The 20,306-nt window shown below is 44.9% G+C and overlaps 1 protein-coding gene across 1 annotated transcript in view; it reads right to left on the bottom strand.

The window, feature by feature from the left end:
* Positions 1 to 20,306, bottom strand: part of LOC119436273 (probable 4-coumarate--CoA ligase 1) — an 88,202-nt gene that overhangs the window by 16,489 nt on the left and 51,407 nt on the right. Inside the window, exon 6 of the mRNA XM_037703073.2 lies at positions 15,240 to 15,411. Coding sequence (XP_037559001.1) covers positions 15,240 to 15,411 — 172 coding nt within the window. The remainder of the gene's footprint in view (positions 1 to 15,239; positions 15,412 to 20,306) is intronic.

Raw genomic sequence — 20,306 nt, 5'->3', positions numbered from 1 at the left:
GTACATTTTATGAAAGAGTGATAACCTATTAAGTGCTACAGCGTCAGACATCCCAGAATACGTATCATGCGAAGTTCGGTTTGGCCGAGTAAATATCACTATTGTCAGCGTTTATCTACAGACTTCTACAAATATTTCATTTTCCACATTGACGGGCCTCTTTCAGAAATAAACAAAAGATGTAATATTTTGCGGAGATTTCAATGCACACCATGTCATGTGGGGAAGCGCCTACTGCGACCGTCATGGAAATGAGCTAGAAGAGGCAATTCAGAAGAGTGGTCTGTGTTTGTTGAATGACGGCTGAGTGACATTCCTACGGGGTTTTAATTACTCCAGCTGCCTCGACCTCACGCTCTGCTCAAACGATATTGCATGTGGACCAACATGGAGAACAGACATTGAAACAAGGGGTAGTGATCACTTTCTATCATCATACAGCATCCTAGACTACGATTTTTGACTTATCGGCGCTCTGCAAAAATAACAAATTGGCAGGCATTTCGATATCACATTACAAGTCAAGCTGATGCTGTCAGTGATACAGATAGTCTATTATCACTTATAGAAGACAAATTAAATCTTTGTTCAAAATTTGTTAAGATTCCTGATAGTTACGCTGGTGTAGACTCTGAATACGAGAGGCTCAGAGCTATACGCCGCAGAGCTGAGAGAAAATATCGACGCACAGGCCTTCTTGAAGCTTACCGAGAATGCCAAAAGGTGTATGATCGTATGGGTCGGCAGCTGGAGCGACTAGGTACAACGCGTTGGCAGGAATTCTGCACTTCACTCACTCCCTTTACACCTGAATCAAAATTATGAAATGTTCTGCGCTCTTTAAGTGGATGAGTACCGCACCAACAGCCATTCAGAGCTCTAGCTTTAGTCCAGAACGTACCGGAAACAACTGTTGCAAACGAGTTTTGTCAGCTTATTACACGCCCAAGTGCAGCAGTAAACACATCTGAATGCAGTAATTCTGTCGAAGAAGTCAAAGCATCGATCAATTTTTCTATTAGAAGCGATGATCATGACCTAGATTAACCGTTTTCACTAGAAGAATTAAAGAACTGCACTTTTATCGTGCCGCCAGAGGACAGCAGCTGGACCTGGCAGGGTCACATATGCTGCCCTGAAAAACCTGAGTCCTGTAGCCACAAATACTTTATTAAAATTACTGAATGATGCGTGGATATCGGAATGTCTTCCTCCTTCTTGGAAAATTGCGCGAGTGGTTCCAATACTAAAACCGGGCAAAACTCCTTTATCGTTAGATTCTTTCCGCCCTGTAAGCCTGACAAGTTGCGTTTGTAATCTTATGGAAAAGATGATTGATGCTAGGCTTCAATGGTGGACAGAACGTACCAACGCACTGCCCGAAAATATGGCGGGCTTCCACATGCGCCGGTGTACGATGGATGCTATTTTAGATCTTGTTACATACGTAGATCACGAGAGGAGCTGTGGAAGAATCACCATTGCAGTGTTTCTAGACATAAAGCGTGCATTTGACACAGCCAGCCACACTCACGTACTGCATGAGTTAATTCACTTGGGCATAGTTGGCCGAACACTGAGATGGATTGGGGAATTCTTAAGAGACAGGAAAATCTATATTGAAACTGCTGATGGCAAAAGCACAGAGCATAAAGTGAATCAAGGCGTTCCACAAGGTAGTATAGTCAGTCCATTTTTATGTAATTCTGTTATGGCTGAATTACCCCATATCTTGACTGCTACCTTGAATTATTCACTACATGCAGACGACTTGTGCGTATCGGCATCTGACACAAGTACTCAAGCCGTTCAGCAAAAGTTGCAAGCTGGCCTAACAGTGATTAATGATTTTTTGAAAAGTAGAGGTATGATTATTTCACTTCAGAAAACTGCTGTACTTCCTTTTACAAGGAAATGCCTCAAGAGATTCCAGCTCGTGCTAGACTCTCAGCGTTTGAAACTTGTGCGACAACACAAGTTCTTTGGTATTAATAGACAAACGGCTATCATGGGCTCCCCAAATAAAAGCATTAGAGGAGAAAATCAACTCCCTAATCAACATTCTTCGTCGATTTGTTGGAGTGAGATGGGGTAGTTCAACCTCTTCTTTATTACGCATTCACTTGCCGATCATTAGACAAAGAATAATGCTCTGCTCCTGTACTACATGGAATATCCTGTAATCTAGAGGAAACAATTGAAAAATTAATGGCCAGAAGTCTTCGGATATGTCTTGGCGTTCCCCGTGCATCTGCCAGTGCTTTGGTAATTGCTGAGTCCCGCCAACCAACTTTTCATGCACTAAGAATTACGGAAACTGGTCGTCACTTTTTTCGTTTGGCAACACAACACGCTAATCATCCATTATGCCAAGACCTTCAAGGTAGAACCGCTGCACGCATACATGATGAAATACGGCGGTGCAAAAACTTACTACCTGCTTACGAATACTGGCCTGCATGCGCAACTCATCCCCCATGGTGACTTGCAATTCCAGAAATAGTCACTTCAATTTCTGGAGTAGGTCGTAAATGTGATATGCCCGTAGTTGCGATAAAGCAATTAACTTTATCACATCTTTACACTAACTACGTAGATCGCATTCACGTATATACCAATGGATCATGCTGGAAACAAAGCTCTACATCAGCGTTTTATATACCTGCATACCAAGAGAAAAGATCTTATAAGCTTTGCCAATTTACAACGTCCACAACGGCAGAACTTTACGCAATACTTTCTGCTTTACGTTACATATGTCAGCATTCAGGACTTCTTCTCTGGGTAGTTCTGAGTGATTCGCAAGCCTCATTGCTGAGCCTAAATGAAATCAGTTTAAGAAAAACAAACAGCACATTAGCATACGAAATACAGAAGACATACGCCATAGCGAAAGATCTGCAACGCGACATAACTTTCCAGTGGATTCCAAGTCACTGTGAAATCATAGGAAATGTAACGACTGATCAAATGGCACGTGCAGCTCATCAAAAGAATGAATTATCATTAGTTCCTCTAGCAACAAGTGATGTGCGTTGTTTATTGAACAAACTATGCGGTAAATTGTCCAAGGAAACTTGGTTCATAAATGATGCGCAGAACTCTCAATTATATAATATTGATCCTGCAATATAATTCAATATTCCATTTAAAATTAACCAATCGGTTGAAACAACAGTACATAGGCTTCGGCTAGGCACTGCCTGTGCTAAAAGCTTCCTGTATAGGATAAGAAAAACTAATAGTGCTACATGCTCATGTGGAGAGGCTGAAGAAGACATGGAACACCTTTTTCTACACTGTAAAAAACATGATGCTCCCCGTAAAAAGCTTTCAGGAAAACTACATGGCTTGGATAGACGACCACTATCCATAGGAAAAATTTTGGGTCCATGGCCGACAGAAAAACTACAAAACATCGCTATGCGCGCCTTGGTACAATTTTTGGATGAATCAAAAACATCACAAGAATACTAAGTCAGATATTAGTTATTGCTGGCATTGTTATTATTAACAGGCACACTTGATTGCATGTTTACTGTGTCTTCGTGTTCATGTGGCATTTGTGTCTGCGCACGAGACTGTTGTATTTAGAGCACGGAATTCAAGAGGGATCTAATTCGCAAGTGCCCAACATCTTCTGTGTGAACTTGGTTTTGAGAACATTTATGCTTTGTGAACTCATGTGTTGTGTCTGAACACTTTAGTTTTGTGAGTATTTATGTTATGTGAAATCTTCTGTAGCGCGAACATTTATTTATATTTCAGTTAAGACTGAGTACGTGAATGTTCGCCCATGTGTTTGTTAGTCCAGTTTTGTGATATTTGACAACATTCCGAGGACAACTATCATGCAAGAGAAGAGGAGTAGCCGGCGCCACATGTTGGCACCAACCTCTCCTTAAATACATTTAATAAAAAAAAAAAACGTGGTCTCCATAAAGATGAGTTTCAAATCGTTTTACGCTATTATACGCTTAAACGTTATTTTACAAAGAAATTTACTGATATTAAATGTGACATGCTAAGGCAACAGATGCAACATGCTTTCCGCAAAAACTATTTTGTGCGTGATTTGTACATTTTATTCATCCGCAGGATTGCTGACTCTGGATCCGCGGTAGATTCCATATTTCTCCGATTTTTCCAAATCCTTAGACAATGTACCACATGATGTATTACTGTTTAAATTTTGACATATATTTGCCTCATTGAAAAAGTTCTCATTAAACGCACGCAATTTGTTACAATTACCAGCCCGTTTCGCTTTTATTTTAAATGTAGAATAATGCGAAGGTAGGCCTCTTCAGCGCCGGCTATACCGAAATCCCAAGTACACTACGCTGGAAACAATAATGAAAAAAAAAAAAGAGAAATTCCAATGCGCACTACACACGCAATCACAAGGCACAAGCACACAAATAGTGTGACTATACGGGCGTTATCAGCGACATCCTGGTCCAGTACCATTTGCAGTCCATTCCGTCATTTCCCCAGCGCTGTCAGGAGCTTCTAAAGGTCCTGTTGTAAGCCCACGTGCTATTAAAGCGAAGCTTTCTACGGCTCACTGATTCGTCCGTGAGCGCCGAAAACGCACTGAAGGAAAGCCAACTTACACATTGGAACTATCTGCGCACACAATATAACAATGGCGCACGACATACGTATCGTAGAACACTACAGTTTAGATTCGCATTTGTGCCGATACGAACAATATGAACTGCAACGCCACGCTACCCAGACGAACTGTATATATCTGCATTGCATTACACGCGTTACGCAATGCATTCCCGGCCGTCACCCTGGGTAGGCCGCGGGTGCAGCGCACGACAGTAGAGGCTGCCGTACGCGAATGTAAGTGCGAGCGCGGTCGTGCCCGCAAGGTCAATCCTGTGTATCGGCAACGGCATGCAGTGCGTGAAAGTGTGAGTGTGTGCGTGTAATAAATGGCTGCATGATCTAAAATAAAGGCTATGCAACTTAACGAAATGTGTCTTCATTCAACTTCAACGTTCAAAAAATACAATCTTAAACAAGCATTCAAATCACATATGCGTCGCATCGGGTCACTCAGCAGAGTTTGGGTTCGTTGCGTGGTCGTTGGCTTTGGACTTCGACTCTGATAGTTTGCATGGGCGAAAGCTTCGCGTTCAACCATCTTTCTTTAAGAAAGGGGCTCTGATTTTTTAAAAACCACTTCCAAATTCGCTCTTCAATTAAACATTTTGCGGGCAACTGCATTTTTTACTGTGATATAACGTCTATAACTCGCACCTTTTACCTACCGGCAGGCATCGACGCTCTCACTGCATAGCGTATAATTTGTGGCATATAATGCCTTATTTAAGTGTGTGTTAATGCACGTAGCGCGGAAAAACACACCTGCATGGTTCTAGTCACACACTGACAGGTACGAAAGAAGAATGGGAACCGAGGGGCTCGATTTTATTAGTCATAACCACATAAAGCCAACAGACAACGAAGCCAAGATAAGCATCGGGGAAATTAAGTGTAGTTGAAATTGGAATGTAGAAAATAATGAAGAAAAGGGAAATGAAAGTCGACGAAAAGATAACTTGTCACCCGGGGGAGCCGAACCTGCAACCTCCGCATTACGCGTGCGTTGCACTACCAATTGTGCTACGGCGACGACCATCAATTCGTCCACTAACTTGGGTATTTATGTTTACTAGATCTAGCCCTTGGAGTGTTAGCCAGCGCCACTCAGAACCATGGTGGGCGGATGTGGAACATCCTTTTTAGCCCGATGGCGTCACGATACACGTGATCTTGGGAGAGCAGACACGTGGCTAATAAACCGAGATCAAGCTCTCCCAAGATCACGTGTATCGTGACACCATCGGGCTAAAAAGGATGTTCATCCGCCGACCATGGTTCTGAGTGGCACTGGCTAACACTCCTAGGGCTAGATCTAGTAAACATAAATACCCAAGTTAGTGGACGAATTGATGGCTGTCGCCATGGTACGATTGGTAGTGCAACGCACGCGTAATGCGGAGGTTGCGGGTTCGGCTCCCGCCGGTGACAAGTTATCTTTTCGTCCACTTTCATTTCCCTTTTCTTCATTATTTTCTACATTCTAATTTCAACTACACTTAATTTCCCCGATGCTTTCCTTGGCATCGTTGTCTGTTGGCTTTATGTGGTTAACACTGACAGGTAGTAATACTGAATGTGTACGTACATACAAATACATTTATTTAATTATTTAAATAATAAATAAATAATAATGAACGATATTATTATTATTGAAATACTTGAATTAATAACAACAATTATTAAATATTATTATTTATTTATTCATTTATTAATCTAGTTATTTCTCTATTTATTTATTTATTTATTCATTTATTTATTAGGAACCTACATTGCCCAGTTGGGCATTATTGTAGGGGGGTCGAAACAAAAGCCACAATTAAAATAAGGAAGCAGACAGGCACAGCTGTCACTTGAACATTCAACTAAAGCCTACACCTTGCAAGGAAGAGAAAACATTTTTGCAGGAACATAGACGACACTAGCATCCAACTGATTCCACTCGCTAATCGTAAAAGGCGAAAAAAAAAAAAGTCTGCGCAAGCATATCCGTGCGACATCTTATTTGTCGAACCTTTTTAGCACAATAATTTCTGTGCGATATGTAGTCTGGGCTCATCATGTTCAAACATTTATTATACCAGTTTCGTCACAAAAAATGGAATGAAAAAATTTTAATCGCAAAAGTTTTCTTCGCTTCTGAAGAGGTTTCCAACCTAGTTCATTATTAATGCGAGTTGTACTGGAATTAAAGTTATAATCACCACTGACAAAGCCTGCAGCACGGTTTTGCATGCGTTCAAGTTTATAGATTACCGTTTGGCCATGATGATCCCATGCTGCACAAGCATATTCAAGGATTGGACACACGTTAGTGACATACAGAGCTTCTTCAAGGCTTTTTGGGCAGATTTGAAGTAACGTTTAATCAAATTTAACACACTTTACCAGCTACATGCCTATATGTTTATTCCAAGATAAATCAGCAGATAAATAGTCACCAAGGAATTTAAAATGCTCAACGCGGCCGAGCGATGTACCAGAGAGGCTATAACAAGAATGGAAGTATTTGCTTTTCCTAGTAAAACTAATATAAAACAACTGCTACTTACATTCAAACACATTTTCCATTTTTCTTTTGCACCATGCTACCACAGTGTCAAGATCACGTTGTAAGACATGGATATCATCCGGGCTGTGTATAGATTTATAAATGACAGTCATCCACGTACAGCCTCACATTAGAAGTTAACAGTTCTGAGAGATCATTAATATAAACTAAAGAAAGTAGGGGTCCTAGTACTGAACCCTGTGACAGTCCAAGAGTCATGTCAACCTACGAACCATTTATGATAACGGACTGCTTTCTACAAGATAGATAATCCCTCAACCAACCAAGAACAGAGGCAGTCAGCCTTGGCGTCTACGCATGCGCTAGCTTCACTTGAAAACCACACTGAAAAAAGATTAGCGTAGCTTGCACTGGAGGCGCAATGCTAAAGAAACAGCGGAGCTGATGGACACTTAGCTAGTCCTGGCTTTTGAGCTAGGCTAAGCACCACCAAGTCATCCCAAGCATTTTCCGGAATTTATTGATTATTGATCAATTATTGTTTAGCTATTCATTGGCTATCGATTGGCTATCGCAAGGTATTCCCCACGTATTTGGGCTAGGCTAAGAAATACCAAGTCATCCCCAGCAATTTCCTGAATTTATTGATTATTGATCGATTATTGATAGTTATTGATTGGCTATCGATGACGAAGCCAAAGTAGTTGCAACCATGCTTATCTAGACTTAGCTAGGCTCAGCTTCACTAGTTCACAGGGTTATGTGCCATTGCGCTTGGACTAGTGATGCAAAACTATCGGTAAATTGACTATCGACAGCATCGATAGCTTTTTTGAAACTATTGATAGTGTAAAAAGACTATCGATAGTACTATCGATAGTGCAATGAATAATATTACCATCCATAGTGCAATTGGTGTTACCATGGGTAGTATTACTACCGATAATACTGTCGATAGTGCTGTTAATAATTATGTTGTTGTTGGCTGGTGATATTGCCAAAATATTTGTGATTACCTACTATCAGCAATTCTCAGTCTGTTTAATTTATGAGCAATTTCTTGGCGAATGAAATAAATTATTTCCGCCGGGAAAATGCCGGAATATATCCATCAATAAATTCCTTCTCAAAAGTAACCAGTTACACCTTACTAACAGATTTAGTTCTTGATATGTTTACTGTTAAATCACAAAATTCAATATAAGTTTGAAGCCGCGCAGTTCCGCCACATGTAACGGCTTCCTTTCCGCTACAGCTGAACAGTTCAACTTAATTATCACGTGTGAGCCAAGCATTCTGGTGAAGGAACACAAGCATGTCAACTTTCTTGTCCTTCAGCCTGCTCCTCCTATCTGAAATAATCCGTCCAGCTGCTTAGAATACGCGTTCTGTGCATATCGACGTTGCTGGAATGCACAAGTACTTTCTAGCCACTTCAGAGGGCGGCGTTCTGGAGCATTGCCAAGACTTCCAGAATTTTATAACGAAGAGTCCTGTCATAGTTACCACCACTACCACCGTATACCAGGCACTCGGGGAACCAAGTTTATGCTGTAATGAGTTCGCGCGGTTGATTTAATACTATCGATAGTACTATTGAAAGTACAAAGGATGGTACTATCGAAATTACTGTCGAAATTACTATCGATAGCAATATTGATAGTTTTCTTTACCATCGATAGTTCGATAGTGATAGCATCAATGGCACTATCGATAGTTCTGCATCACTAGCTTCGACCCTTTCTGCACTACCGCCAGGATCGGCCCATATGTTTTTCCGACGCGCCACGGACTAACGGCCGGCTTAAACAGCTGCGCTGTTACAAATTCCTGAGGCCGCAACATTCATATGGGGACGGATTACCAGCAAAGCTGTTTAGGCTGCATGCATGGGCTACATACATCAGCTGCATAAATTATAAAATCATACATTTTTTGCTACGGCACCACACAACGCCTGTGTAGTTCTGTAGGTAAAGTCGCAGAGCATGCCCTGCTCAGCCGGCTCACGGTGCACCTCGAGACCAATGACATATACACCCACAATATGATTGGTTTCAGAGCCGGCCTCTCGACACAGGACGCCATGAAGCTGATAAAACATCAGATTATCGACCGGAGCACGGGAGATACCAGAGCCATCCTTGGAATAGACCTGGAGAAGGCTTTCGACAATATCTCACACGAATTCATTCTCCAGACTATTGCCGGCCTCGGGCTCGGGAAGAGGGTCTACGACTTCGTCCGATCATTCTTTAGCCAGAGAACTGCCAAGCTCAAGATCAAAGGATAGCTCTCGCAAGAAATCACCCTCGGTTCCGCGGCACGCCTCAGGGCTCAGTCATCTCGCCAACATTATTCAACATCACAATGATCGGGCTTTCCAAGGAGCTCGCCAAAATTCAAGGAATCTACCATACAATCTACGCAGATCACATCACCATCTGGTGCGCTGGCGGGAGCGACGGCCAAGTTGAGGACGCCATGCAGAGCGCCATCGATGCGACCGAGTGCTTCCTCCACCCCACTGGGGTCAGATGTTCTCCATCCAAGTCTGAGCTACTTCTCTACAAGAAAAGATCCAGAGGTGGTGGCCATCGTGATTGGAAACCGGCGTCCGAAAGCGAAATACGGCTTTTCAGTGGTGACGGGTCCCCGGTGCCCAGAGTGGCCTCGCTCCGAATATTGGGGATGTACATCGAGTCTAACGGTGCCAATGGTACCGCACTCATAAGGATCATCGCCAAGACGGAGAGTGCTCTCGGCCTCATCTGGAGGATCGCCAAAAGGTACCGGGGAATCAAGGAAGACAATCTCATCTGCATTATACATGCTTTTGTGCTCTGCCACCTTTCATACTCGGCAGCCATGCATAATTAGCATGTTGCAGAGAGGAACAAGTTAAATTCCCTCATCAGAAAGGTCTTCAAGCTCGCCCTCGGCTTACCTGTAAGCACTCACACCGAAAACCTGTTAAAGCTCGGAGTGCACAACACGCTCGAAGAAATAATAGAGGCGCATGAGCGTTCACAGCTGCTCAGGCTATCCGGCACCCCGGCGAGCCGCAAGATACCCGACGAGATGGGCTTCTACCCTGTCGACCAGTGCCCCGACGCCGTGCGGATTCCCAGCGACATCAGATCTCAACTGCACATCGCGCCCATTCACCGCAATATGCACCCCGCACACAACGTCGGCAGACGTCGAGCCAGGGGTAGAGCTCTACTCGAACATGTCCGTAACAACCACATTGAGGCAAGCTTCGTGGATGCCGCGGCATATGTCCAACAAGAGGCGTTCGCCGTCTCCATCGTCGACTCTAATTCCAGGATTACTTGCTGCGCTACAGTATGCACTTCGAAGCCCTTGGTAGCGAACAGGTTGCAATCGCGCTGACTGTGCTCCATGGTCGCAGAGAGGCAATATACAGGGTGTCCCAGCTATCACGCAGCACGATTAAAAAAAAGAGGAACGGCGTTACGCGAAGCGAACCTAGTGCGTATTGTTTCCAGTGCAGTGCAGTAGCCGCCAGTAATTTTTTCATTATTGAGATTTAATTAGTTAATTGTAATTAATTATCTAACTTGGGAAGTACTGTCCTAATTATCAAAGTGTCAATGAGAAAATTGGAGAGCAACATGAAAAACTTCCGATACAGCTTTCTGTTGCTCAATACGTGCTACATAAATGTGTTTTTCCGAGCGTGAAAGAAGCCCGCGAATACACGCAGAATTGCCGCGCGACTGGCCGCTCGAGGCACTTCGCGTGTATTCGCGGGCTGCTTTCACGCTCGGAAAAACACTTTTATGTAGCACGTATTGAGTAACAGAAAGCTGTATCGGGAGTTTTTCATGTTGCTCTACAATTTTCTCATTGACACTTTGATAATTAGGACAGTACTTCCCAAGTTAGATAATTAATTACAATTAACTAATTAAATCTCAATAATGAAAAAATTACTGGCGGCTACTCCACTGCACTGGAAACAATAAGCACTAGGTTTGCTTCGCGTAACGCCGTTCCTCTTTTTTTAAGTCGTGCTGCGTGATAGCTGGGACACCCTGTATAGCGATTCCAAGGCGGCCATTAAGGCCTACCAACCCGGGATGGTCTCCCTTCAGGCCCTTCGCATTCTCCAAAGCTTGAAAAGAGTATCTCTCCGCATTCTCTCATTTGGTTTCCCGCACACTTGAAATCGACTGAGCGCTCTCCCTGTAACCCTAACGAGAGCGCGCACGAGGCTGCGCGAGGACTCACTGACCGCGCCGCCTCCGTAGTCCCCCTACCCCGCCGGGAACCATTGCTCACGTATAATGAGATCACCAACCGTCACTATCTGTCAAGACGGGTATTCCCCCCTCCCGCACCCTGCCTTATGCAAGGCGCGGACGGTGACCCTTCGACTTTTACAAGCTCGTGCGTATCCTAACCTTGCGGTTCTTCACTCTATATACCCTGAAAGGTATCCCAGTGCGGACTGCCCTGCCTGTGGACTAACGGCAACATTGAACCATGTGTTGTGGAAGTGTGAAGTCACCGGCTCCGCCTTCAGCGAGGATAGGTGGGCTGCGCTTTTGGGCAGCCCCGAACTCAACGACCAAACCCTGGCCGTCCAGAGTGCCCGCGATATCGGGCCGTCAAGCTCGGCTTGGCGGTTCCTACGTGGGACTAAACCTAAATAAAGCTATTTCACTCACTCACTCACTCACTCACTCACTCACTCACTCACTCACTCACTCACTCACTCACTCACTCACTCACTCACTCACTCACTCACTCACTCACTCACTCACTCACTCACTCACTCACTCACTCACTCACTCACTCACTCACTCACTCACTCACTCACTCACTCACTCACTCACTCACTCACTCACTCACTCACTCACTCACTCACTCACTCACTCACTCACTCACTCACTCACTCACTCACTCACTTACTCACTCACTCACTCACTCACTCACTCACTCACTCACTCACTCACTCACTCACTCACTCACTCACTCACTCACTCACTCACTCACTCACTCACTCACCACACAACGCCGACACCTAACTTTGTTGCCCGCTTCGCCCCGTGAAGCGAGATATTATCGCGGCTCGTTCGCTTGCAAATACGACTGGAAAAGACGCGACCACGGAAGCTATCGACAAACAGGCGAAATGCGAACAATAAAAAATTTGGCAAAGGCACTTAGGACTGCTTACGTGTGGGCATGCGAAAACATTATAATCCCTTTGGTGAAACCTTTTTAATCAGCCAGATGCCTGCGACGTGACGTGTGCAATCACACACACACTAGGCACACCTTTAGTCAGCCAGAACCGTGGCGCCACCGTGGCGTCGGGGAAGCGTGCTCGTCTCGCAACCCAGTAGCCAGGGTTCGCTTCCCACCCTGACCAAAATGTACCAAGTTTTCTCTTCAGGCCTTTAAATTACTTTGTTTACAGGAACCTACCTCAGAAATTTGACGTTAATCCGAACATTTTTTATTTCTTTTTACTCTTTGCACCTTCGGAGATTCTTGTATACGTGCCATGATACGGACGTAAGCCGGCCAGGGTACCCCCTGGGAACGCATGCGGGGGATGCATAAGGGGGGCAAGAGGTAAACAGCCTAGCTGTAACATATAACGAGTGGTAAACGCACGCATAGCATTTCAAATGCAAGCTTTCCAACATTTATTCGTCTCCTAAACTACAATATTAAAATGTGACTGTTCGTCCGAAACTTGAAAATGCACCTTCTATGTGGAACCCGGGCCTCTAATCGCTGATTTTCAAAGTTGAATCCATGAATAACCGTTATTTAATATCTTTGTTCAAAGAGATATCAGTGGCTGCAGACGGCGCCGGCTAATACTCTCCTCTTGACTTACAGATGTGCACACAATGATGCAAATGTTTTAAGCAAAGATAAAAAAATAAGAGCCCTTCCGCTGTCGAGAAAATGGAACTAAGCGAAGCTTGGGGCAAGATGACACTGTAGCACGCGTTGCGCTTCGTTTGCCCTAAACTCAGGGCCGGCAGCTCTTCGCTGACGTTTGGCCTCAACATCGCGCTCCCGCAACTCGGGGTCCGCGGCTCTTCGCTGACGTTTCGCCTCGGCTTTGGAAGCTCTCATGCTAGAATACGACAAGCTTCGCTTACCCCCATTTTCTCGACAGGGTAAGGGGAAGTGATTTCCTCTCTTTGGGTCCCACGTGTGACAAGGGTAGTTCAAGGACGCGTTACAGGTCCCCGAGCCCACAGGGCTATGTGCCATTGAGCTTGGACCCTTTCTGCACTATCACCAGGACCGGCCCACATGACAGAGGTATGTGCCATTGAGCTTGGACCCTTTCTGCACTATCGCCAGGATCGGCCCACTTTTCAGCGTGACACTACCAGCGCCGACACTATTATGTGTCGCTTAAAAATATTGCGAATGAATGAATCGCACAGAACTGTGCGGTTCAACTTATCCTAAGCAACTATCACTGCAGTGTCAGGGTAACTAACATGAAGTAACATTTGCTCCAGCCGAATGTATTATACAGATGCTGTACCTCACCTTATGCCTGCTTCACAAAAATTTCTATCACGATGTACTTCGCAACTTGCTTCTGTTTAGCCCATCATTCAAATCCTAGGTCGGTATTCTCGAAAATGTTCTAGAACTGTTCGTGAGAGCAGATGACAGTCAATGGCGATGTTGGACATATTATAGCATAGGCATCCGGACAATGGCCAACAGCACTTACGAAAGAAGAAAAGCTCTTTGGATGGGGTTCCTAGATCCGAAGAATAGACCAATTTTCTACAGCAAAAATCGATTAGTTCATCCTTTTTCCCCTAACAATGAACTAGTGAAACTGCCTTACCGAGTCACTGGTTCATACTATTGATAGCAAGTTGTTTATATCAACTTTAACTAATAATTTTAGCAGCCGAGGATAAACGTGCCATAAGACTTGCGCTTTGGTGCCATGAATGTTGCTGTGTTTATTTTGTTTTTCTCTTGCTACCTTACAAAAAATGGGGCATGTTGTTGACAATATTATAATCTACAATTCACGTGTTCGTTTGCTGCTTGTGAATGATGTTGGTACCACTCTCAATTTTAACACTCACTTTGGGCCCTGAGGGTAAAGCAAGTAAATCAACGAGCCAACTATCGTTCCCGTGGCCATTATTATTTGCATCAGGTGGTCTTTTTGTGTGTTTTATGGATGTTTTATTGCGAGTACTGATCCAGTATTACAAGATTAAGTCATTTTGGTAGAACCTTCATACAACACAGCGCACAGCAAGCCCAGAAGTTGTCGAGCTTGACGTGAATATCAGAACTGTGCTAGTCTTACCCTTCAGCGAGGGTCTTGCTTCGACATCGAGTTTCGCTGTCGTTCTCAGAAGCCAATTTAAAGTAGTTCTTGAGTAAAGTTGACGATCGCAGCAGGCGAGTACAAGCTACGCGGGGTACCAAGTTAACTGAAGTGGAACCAGAGTAATAAAGACGATTTATTTTGAATGACTTTAACTAGTTCGCTTCTCGCTAGGCAATGAGTTTGAGACGAATGCCAACTTAGGCAACACTTCGCGCTTTTTAGTCAAAGAAAACACTGCTACATTTTTTACGAGCACAAAGAAGAAAAATAAATTATCCGAGCAATCTTACATGGGTCGAGCTGCAAATCAACGAGTGTCGAAAGAAAGCCTGTTTATGTAAGAAGTTTCACTCGTCTTCAGGACATTGCATGTCTAAGTAAGCAAATGAATAGAAGACAGTATTGCGACACAAGCGCGCGTTCTGTTTTTCATATAAAGGTATTTTAGGCCTGAAGAAAAAAAAAGGCTGTTCATCTATCTTGTAAACTGAAGCTAAGTCAAACCGAATCACACTGATACGTTAAAGCGTGATACGTTGATAGGAAAATAAGGCAACATGCTGCATACAAAGTCTGTTATTCGTGGAACGAATGGTAATGACTGCGCGCTATTTAACGGATTCCAGAGAAATCGAAACTGCGTTTAATATGGATACAACGCACTTCAGAATCGACGTCGGCAGTTACGGCAGTATAACAGCGCAGTAACAACAGAGCGGCGAGTGACTTAATTGAACGTACCGTGGCGGAAAGCTTTCAACTTGAACTTGTCAATAATGCCTTGTGCCACTATGGCGGGAGTAGTGGAGCCACCAATTAGGAACTTGTTCATGCTGCTCACGTCGTAGTTGTCGATGCACTTGCACTGCACTAACTTCTGCGCAAATGTCGGGAACTGCAGCATCACTGTAGCCTGTAAGTGAACGAAAAAAAAGCTAAGAACGGCTTTTACATACAACACTGAAGAAGCCCCATGGCTCCAATTTCGAAAGGCTAATTAAGTCTAATGGATTCGCTGACGGACATGCATGATGAACTCGCAAGAAAGAACACTGTGTCTATCCCTTTTTCAAGGGCGGGTGCAGCCTTCCTCTGTTGCTCTCCCACCCCCTTCCCGAGCGTGGAGGGGCAGGCTAGAGGCACTTTACTCAGGCTGACTTCTCCACCTTTCTGCCATTAATGTTCCCGATACGTGGCAGAATTCGGTCATCGGCCGTGTGCCACGGCCGTGTCGTGCTTAACATACCGGTACTCGCAACCGAAGCTAAACCCAGTTGCTGGGTGGTTGGCCACTTGAAAAAGCGGAGCGCTGGTGGTCTCTCTCCTAGTCCAGAATGATTAAAGTGTGCGCCTCGGGCTAGACAGCAATCCCACTCCTTCGAATGCAGCGTACAGTGTGCTGCACTTTCCAAATTTGAGGACGATCTTTATTGCAACGTTTCAGGCACTCTTGTAAGGCACACGTTAATACCCAACTTACACTTTCGCCTTCTGTCAGAACTGCTTTGCACATGGGGGAACCGTTGAAGGCAGCTGTACTGTCTGTCCAGATCACAAATAGTGAAAGTTTTCGCCACTTCAGACACCATTGAATCCACGTAAGGTTGCGCACTGAACGTTCCATGACTGCAGTTTCGTGTTCTATCCGTACTTTCCCGATGTGATACAAATTTCGTATACCGGTGCGGCTTGGTTTATCGTTCACAAACGCCTATTTCTACCTTATCGGATTAACGAAGTGCTGTATCAAAGCGATGCCTTCTTTGCCTACTATCCAGGGTCTGGCGTGGCTGCTGTTTGGTTGTTCCGTGTCTCGGCTGATATATTTATGGATATATATCCGAAGGTTATAAGTGCGCATGATGGCAAGTACCAGCGAACGGGCATATATAGTTTTTTCCTAGACTATGCAGAATTAAAAAAAGATCGCCTATGGCAGATAGCACAATTCTAATTCACGAAGAGGCGGACATTACTTCCTCAAAAAATGAAAATGTGAAGTCGACTAATTAACAAAATTTCCCTAATTAAGTTTTTTACTAATTACATTGCTCCACGTATTTAAATTTACGAACTTTAGTCACTAAGCTTGCAAGGCATATCGACTTGTAGCGAATTCTGAGGATGGCACCGGTTTCGAGATTTGTGCCATCAATGTTGCAATCAAAATGCGCCGTTGTCCCACTTACTTCTTCAGGGAAACGCGTTTTTGTGCGTCGAAGCACGAAAGTTACTAGAGCGCAAATGTACTTCGTCGCACACTTTGGGAATTAATATCTGGAAACTTGTGCCATCCTGATAATTCGTTCCTAGTGGATACGCCTTTCGAACTCACCCGCTACAATTCGTAAATTGCAATATGCGCTTTAAGTAATTCTTTAAAATCATTTAGTTCAATTTTCATAATTAGTCAATGACGAATTTTCATTTCTCGTGCAATTAATGTCCGCCTTTTCGAGTAATCCAGTTCAAGGATTAGAATCGTGCTACCTGCCACAGTCGATTTTTATGAATTATGTATAATCTATAAATTATGAAGAAGCAACCATGTTTACTATACAAGAATGCGTTTAGCATGTTTTGGGAGGTGGTTATTTGTGGTAATATGTTGCACTATGTGTTTTGTGTGGCGTTCCCCTCATGACTGTGCCTTATCCGCACGCGGGAGCCACCCGGTTCTTCGAGCGCCACTTCCGCAAGGACCATTCAGTTCGGAAGCCCGTGCAGCGTCTGCGGCCCCATCTTGTCGCAGACTCTGCAATCAGAGGAGCACCGTCTTAACGACTGCCTCTCAAAATGGTTGCTGTCACGAGGGAGGACTGCGAGAACGCTCTCCTTACCACCGGTACAACCATGCGGTTTTTATCGCTGTGTTAGACTGCTCTATCCTCACGAAGAGCCCTCGAAACAATTATACATTCACAAGAAAATCGCGGTTAGTTGCCAAAGAAAGCTAAGCGCGGCAAAACACCCGGTGTAAAGCCTGTATGCTGATCGAAAAAGCTGTGCCAATAAGTGCCAACTCTGTTCTGCGTAATAATAATGATAAAAAATTCCTGCATAAAGCCTGAACATATAACGTCGTCTCAGTGGTGTACCTCTAAAGCACACCGACATCTTAACAGATAGCACAGTATATTCAACGTGGGCCGAATTCACAAAGATTTTCCTTCGTAAGCGCTGCTTCCCATTGGCCGGCTGCCTCCGCTAAACATATGTCCAACATCGCGGTTGGCTGACATGCGCTCTTACAGCTTAACCGTAAGAAGGTCTTTTTGTGTGTGTAAATACGGGCTCGTATTCTTTGACTGACTCGATTTTCCTTTGTTTAGCCATTTGTATGTGCTACTGGGAGTACGCCCATTCTTGGTAAATCCTCTACAATAGGTTTGTGCCACTGTGACGCAAAAGGCATAGAACTCTTAAATGTACCTAGATAAGTGTCGTACTTCTCTGGGCATATGCATGTTATCGCTATTCTTCCTTCGACGAGCATCATACATCGTCTTCATCCTCGTCACATCGCTGTGTATTCGTCTCACTGTGCATCCGCCAGATTCGGTGTTTGCATTTGATTGATTATTGTGTTTACGTGGCGCAAGGACCAGTTCTGACCAAAGAGCGCCAAACACATGGTGCGACGAGTTGACAATGCACACAATGTCAAGGATTTAACATGGCTGTAAAGGGGCCTAAAATCAGTCGATGTATATATGCGTGAAATATATATGTACTAAGATATAACAATGACCAAGAAGGTGTGCTATGGCCATGAAATATGTGAGAAATATATGAGATGTCACGTTCAACAGCTGACCACCATGTCATGTACACGTCGCGTGAGGGTATGACTGCACCACGTTCGGCCCCTTGGCAACCGATGGTTAGCACAGCGGCCGTAGAGTACAGCGCAGCCCCACAGTCTCGGATGACAACACGCTCTCCGACTCCACGCTATGACCGACGCGCACAGCGCACGCCTTCTCGACCCCCGATGTATCGTCATGACAGCCGCCATGAACCAACTGAATACACAAGAGAAAATGACAGTATTCGCTTCATCGACGAACAATCAAGGTTTCGACCTCCCCCGGTGTGTTACTCTTGCGGTGTCCCGGGACATATATCGCGGTTTTGTAACCAGCGTATGAACACGTGGTGTGGCCAGCCTTCAGAGTTTTCCCGGCCCTCCGAACGGCCCCATGGTGTCCCGTGGCCAGCCCACGCATCGCCTGGCTACGAGTATTGGCCACGCAGCTCCCGGAATCGCTCCCCAGCGTCTGACAGGAGTTTGACGCCCCCACCGCGTCCTCGTGCTTCCCGTTCTCCCTCACCGCTACGTCGCAACGCATCTCCTTCGTCACCGGAAAACTAGCTAGCGCGGCCGATGGAGGTGAGGTCGCTGGAGATGTGCTACTGACAGAAATACCTCCTGTGTTGATGCTTAAAAACAAAGTGCGCGTTTTTGTAGATAATGTGCCTGTGATGGCTCTGGTGGACACAGGCGCAACAATTTCGGTCATGAGTGTCGCTTTTAAAGACGTGTTAGGGCGTAAGGTGTTGTTTAAATGGGACGAATATATAAAGTTCTGTGGAGTGAGTGGCGAGCCTTTGCGACCTATTGGTGTGTGTAGTGCTGAAGGTGTCTTTGTAGTGCTGACGTGTCTTTGGGAGGCCATGTTATTCTCACAGAGTTTGTAATTATTCCTCGGTCGACTCATGATGTGATCCTCGGCATGGATTTCTTGCGGGAGTGTGGTGCCACTGTCGACTGCCGCACAGGGAAGGTATTCGTAAGTGGTCAGATTCCGTCAGGACTCCTTGAGAACCCTGTAGATCGCGAAACTACATTGTGTGTTTGTGGTGATACGGTCGTACCTGCATCTACTACCGTTTGTGTTCCCGTTGCCTGTTGCGGCGCCAATTCCGACAGCTTCGATGCTACCGTAGAACCGCTGCACATTAACTGTGTGAAGAAGAATGTGTTGGTGCCACATTGTGTAGTGTCGATAAAAGGCGGACGCGCTGGCTTATGGACCGTAAACTATTCTCAGGAGCCCGTTATACTACCAAACGGCTTGAAATTAGCCTTCGTCAGGGAACACGCGTCCTTATCAGTGGCTGAACTTACAGAAGTGCCGGAAGAACCTGATGGCCACAGTTCGGAAACGGCCCTTTTGGCGATGGTAAATAAATCGCTCAGCACAAGTGAACGCCGAACGTTAGTGGGTGTGCTTTCGAAGCACGTTTCGGTATTCGACTTTGCGCAGAAGGACAAAATGCCTGCAATTCCCGCGTCTCGAACACGCCATACCATCAACACAGGTTCGGCAAATCCGATTAGACAAAAGCCATATCGCGTTTCACCATCAGAGCGTCAGATTATCAACGAACAAGTGCAGGAAATGATGAAAAAGGGAGTCATACAAGAGTCAGCGAGTCCGTGGGCAGCTCCAGTGATCCTTGTTAAAAAGAAAGATGGATCTTGGAGATTTTGCGTCGACTATCGCCGGCTGAATGCTGTAACAAAAAAGGACGTGTACCCACTCCCACGTATTGATGACGCAATAGACTGCCTTCATTCCGCCTCTTACTTTTCCTCAGTAGACTTACGATCCGGCTACTGGCAAATTCCGATGCATCCTGAGGACAAGGAAAAGACTGCTTTCGTAACCTCTGACGGGCTCTTCGAATTTAATGTGATGCCATTCGGACTGTGCAACGCTCCGGCAACATTCGAGAGATTTATGGACAATATTCTGCGAGGCTTAAAGTGGAACATCTGCATGTGTTACCTCGACGACGTCG

Source organism: Dermacentor silvarum, chromosome 1 (genome assembly GCF_013339745.2).
Source record: "Dermacentor silvarum isolate Dsil-2018 chromosome 1, BIME_Dsil_1.4, whole genome shotgun sequence".
NCBI classification, from domain to species: domain Eukaryota; kingdom Metazoa; phylum Arthropoda; class Arachnida; order Ixodida; family Ixodidae; genus Dermacentor; species Dermacentor silvarum.
This window is presented reverse-complemented; position numbering and strand designations above follow the sequence as displayed.